We start from the raw sequence: 3293 nt of genomic DNA on the forward strand, positions 1-3293 counted from the left end.
CAGCAGTGCCAGAGAGGAATTGCCTCTGAAGGGAAGATTTTTATCAGCTGCACTAAACATCAGTGTTCTGTGGTTTTACAGGAGGCTCAGAAAGCATTGAGGTGCTTAATTGCAGTGAATTCCACGTCACGTAGCCGTTTAGGTGGTCCATGATACGCTGGCAGGTGTTTCTGTGCGTCATTGGGCACCTAAATACTTGTAAAATTACCTCACCAGGCCATTTCAGGCTGTAGTGCTGTGTAATTTTGGTCTTGTTCTCTGCCTCCCCTGTGCACGTCCCTCAGCACAGAAGTTCACTTAAGAAGTCTCCTGCAGTCGTACTGTTGCAGCTGTTTGTGGGCTGTGCTTCCTAGAACAAAACTTACTCCTCCTCAGGTAGAGGGGGTGACTTAATTTTGTTTCCACTTGTGGAGAACATCACCTTACTTTATAAAAATAATAAAGCAAATTTAGCTAAGTGACTCTCCCAGGATTCCCAGATAGACTGTTTAATCTGTTAAGGGGATTATCTGGTGTAGTGCTTACAGACGTGAGAGATTGAACTCCTTGAATCAGGGAGCCCTTTCCTGTTCTGTGTTCCTGTGAATGAAGTTGTGGTGGGCAGGACATTGGGATAATTGAATTTTAGCTCTATGCATCACTTCTGCACGAGATGCTTTCTCATACATGTACTTAAAGCTAACACTGTTTAAGAATGCTGTAGTTAAAACTCTCCTTTTCTTTTATTTATTCCAGGTTTCTGGCAAGGCTGGGGAGAGCGTTCGAGATGACGGCAGTGGAGAAGGTGGAGGAGCAGCTGGCGGGTCTGCGCATAGCCAGGCGCTGTGTGCCCAGCGAGGAGCCCGCCTACCTGCTGGACATTGACACCTCCACAGCTGCCCAGCCCGGGAGCAGCCGCTTCGTGGCAGTTTCCTGTTCCAATAAATCCATCAGGGTGTACGACAGGGAGACGCTGCACTTCCTGCGGGAATACAGCGGCCATCCCGGGATCCTCAGCGGGGTCAGGTTTGCACACGTGTGTGACAGTGTGGTGTTCTCAGCCTGCAGTGAGGGCACAGTGAAGTGCTGGGATGTTCGCTCAGCCACGCAGAAGCCTGTGCAGGTGTTCAGTGGCTATCCTTCCAATGTCTTCATCAGCTTTGATGTCAGCTGCAGTGACCTCATTGTTTGTGCCGGAACGGAAAAAGTTGATAAGGACACGTTTCTGGTGTTTTGGGATGCAAGAGGCATTACAGACTGTGCCAGCACAACTAAAGAACCCTTGGGAGTCTATTCTGAAAGCCACAATGATGACATCACTAAAATCTGTTTCCATCCTATCCAACCCAATTTGGTAGTGTCTGGGTCAACCGATGGCTTGGTGAATGTGTTTGACATCAACAAGGATAATGAAGATGATGCTTTGATATCAACTTGCAATTCAGATTCATCAGTGAGTTCTCTTGGCTGGTCTGGGGAAGATTACAAACAGGTCTATTGCATGACACACGATGAGGGGTTCTGCTGGTGGGACATGGCTCAGCTGGACACCGAAGAACCAATAACCCTGCTGCATGTTCTGGATGTCAGAGAGTCAGTCTGCGCTGAAAACCACGGCCTGCATTACCTGGTGGGTGGCTTGTACCACGAAAAGGCAGGGAAACTCTTCCTGATTGGGGGAACCTCCACAGGAAACATCCATGTGATCAGCTGCAGCAGTGATGGCCTGAGCCTGGTGGGGACCCTGTGTGGTGGACACTCGGCCACCGTCCGCTCCTTCTGCTGGAGCCCGACGGATGAGTCTCTGCTGACGGGTGGAGAGGATGCTCAGCTGTTGCTATGGAAACCTGGAGCTGTGGAAAGGTCCCTCACAAAGAAAGCATCTCTGAAGGTCTCTTCTTCTGTGCAGAAGAGAGTGAGAGTTCACAACACCTCCCTCAAAAGCAGGAAAAAGTAAATTGCCTAAAGTGGGAATCTCTGTTGTGTAGAGCTTTCCTGGTGTTTAATCTCTAGACAATACTTGGCCATGTTTTATTTGGAGGTTTTCTGTGGAAAGAGCTGTGGTGCTTGAATTCCCCCTGGGAATGTATTTCAGTCATCAGAAGAATGCCTTTTATTTTTTTTTTTAAGTTGCTAATATTAATCAGAAAAGAGTAAACATTTTCTCCTGAGTTCTTGAACAACCGATGTTAAATCATATTATATAAAACTGTTTCTGTGGTTATTTCATGTCTCAGACAATGTTTAAAATACATAAGACAGGCCTGTGGCTTGCATAGTTTGTTACCTTTTCAATGATATTCCCTGGCACATTTTAAAAGCTTTTGTATTCCATGCTGTATTTTGCTTTCTTCACAGAAAACTTAATGAAATTGCTCAATTTAGTAAAAGATTTTATGTCACATCTTAATGCCTGAAGGAATTACTTCTTGATGAAACAGAAAATAAGTAGTTTTGCACTGTCACGTCACTGGTTTAGAACAAACTCATAAAGAAGCAGCTGATAGAGCCATATTTTTCATAGCAGATATGAATGTATTCAACCAAACAGCAGCTAATTTGTATGAGTATGAGAACTGTTAAACTGGCATTATTTCCTGCATGAAAATACCCAAGAATTTTGCAAGCAGCTTCATTCTCTCCTCCTAATTGCTCCTGGAAGACTGGGGAGATCTTTGGTGAGTTGGAGAAATTGGTGGGTGTAATTACACCAGTGGTGCTTAAAATCCCAAACCCTGAAAGAAACTAGTATCACATGCCAGGTGGGGATGCTGAAACCCAAAAATGAACACTGCCTTCAGAGACTACTTAATGGAGGAACAGACTGGTATGAGGAGACTCTAACAAAATATTTTAGAGGTCAGCCTGCGTCCTTTAAGAAATGTTTCTCTCTGCAGAGAGGTTTTATGTTTGGACATCTCCCCAGGAGAGCTTTGTTTTATTATTTCATCGAATACCCATTGCATGGTGCAAAAACAGCCCTGTACTTGTAAAATGGATGAGACTTTATGCTTATTCTTCTTTGCTGGCAGACTCCAACCTGTGCCCCTGGCTCTGCATGCACACTCACCTCCAGCCTTCCCAGGACCACTGCAGGTAAATGGTGGTGGTATTTAGGCTGTAGTTACACATGTGCACTACAACTGAAACCAGCACCAGAGTGTTATGAATTGCTCTGTTACAGATTAGCTGGCAAAGGATTTAAGAGGGGTTGGTTTATTTTTTTTTCCCTTGAGAGTGGATAGGTAATTCTTTCAGAACAAGTCCTGAACATCAGGTTTAGAGGATTATCCTGGAGTTTAGAGACAGTTTCT

At 45.0% G+C, this 3293-nt stretch overlaps 1 protein-coding gene across 2 annotated transcripts in view; it reads left to right on the forward strand.

The window, feature by feature from the left end:
* WDR89 (WD repeat domain 89) overlaps positions 1-2383 on the forward strand; it is a 17336-nt gene extending 14953 nt beyond the window's left edge. For both annotated transcript variants that reach the window (XM_017738827.1, XM_008637269.2), the window contains one exon: positions 736-2383. In XM_017738827.1, the coding sequence (XP_017594316.1) occupies positions 767-1936 (1170 nt within the window). In that variant the 5' untranslated portion in view covers positions 736-766 and the 3' untranslated portion in view covers positions 1937-2383. The remainder of the gene's footprint in view (positions 1-735) is intronic.
* Positions 2384-3293: the final 910 nt, after the last annotated feature.

The sequence above is a fragment of the Corvus brachyrhynchos genome, unplaced genomic scaffold (genome assembly GCF_000691975.1).
Source record: "Corvus brachyrhynchos isolate BGI_N302 unplaced genomic scaffold, ASM69197v1 scaffold245, whole genome shotgun sequence".
In the NCBI taxonomy this organism is placed as follows: Eukaryota; Metazoa; Chordata; class Aves; order Passeriformes; family Corvidae; genus Corvus; species Corvus brachyrhynchos.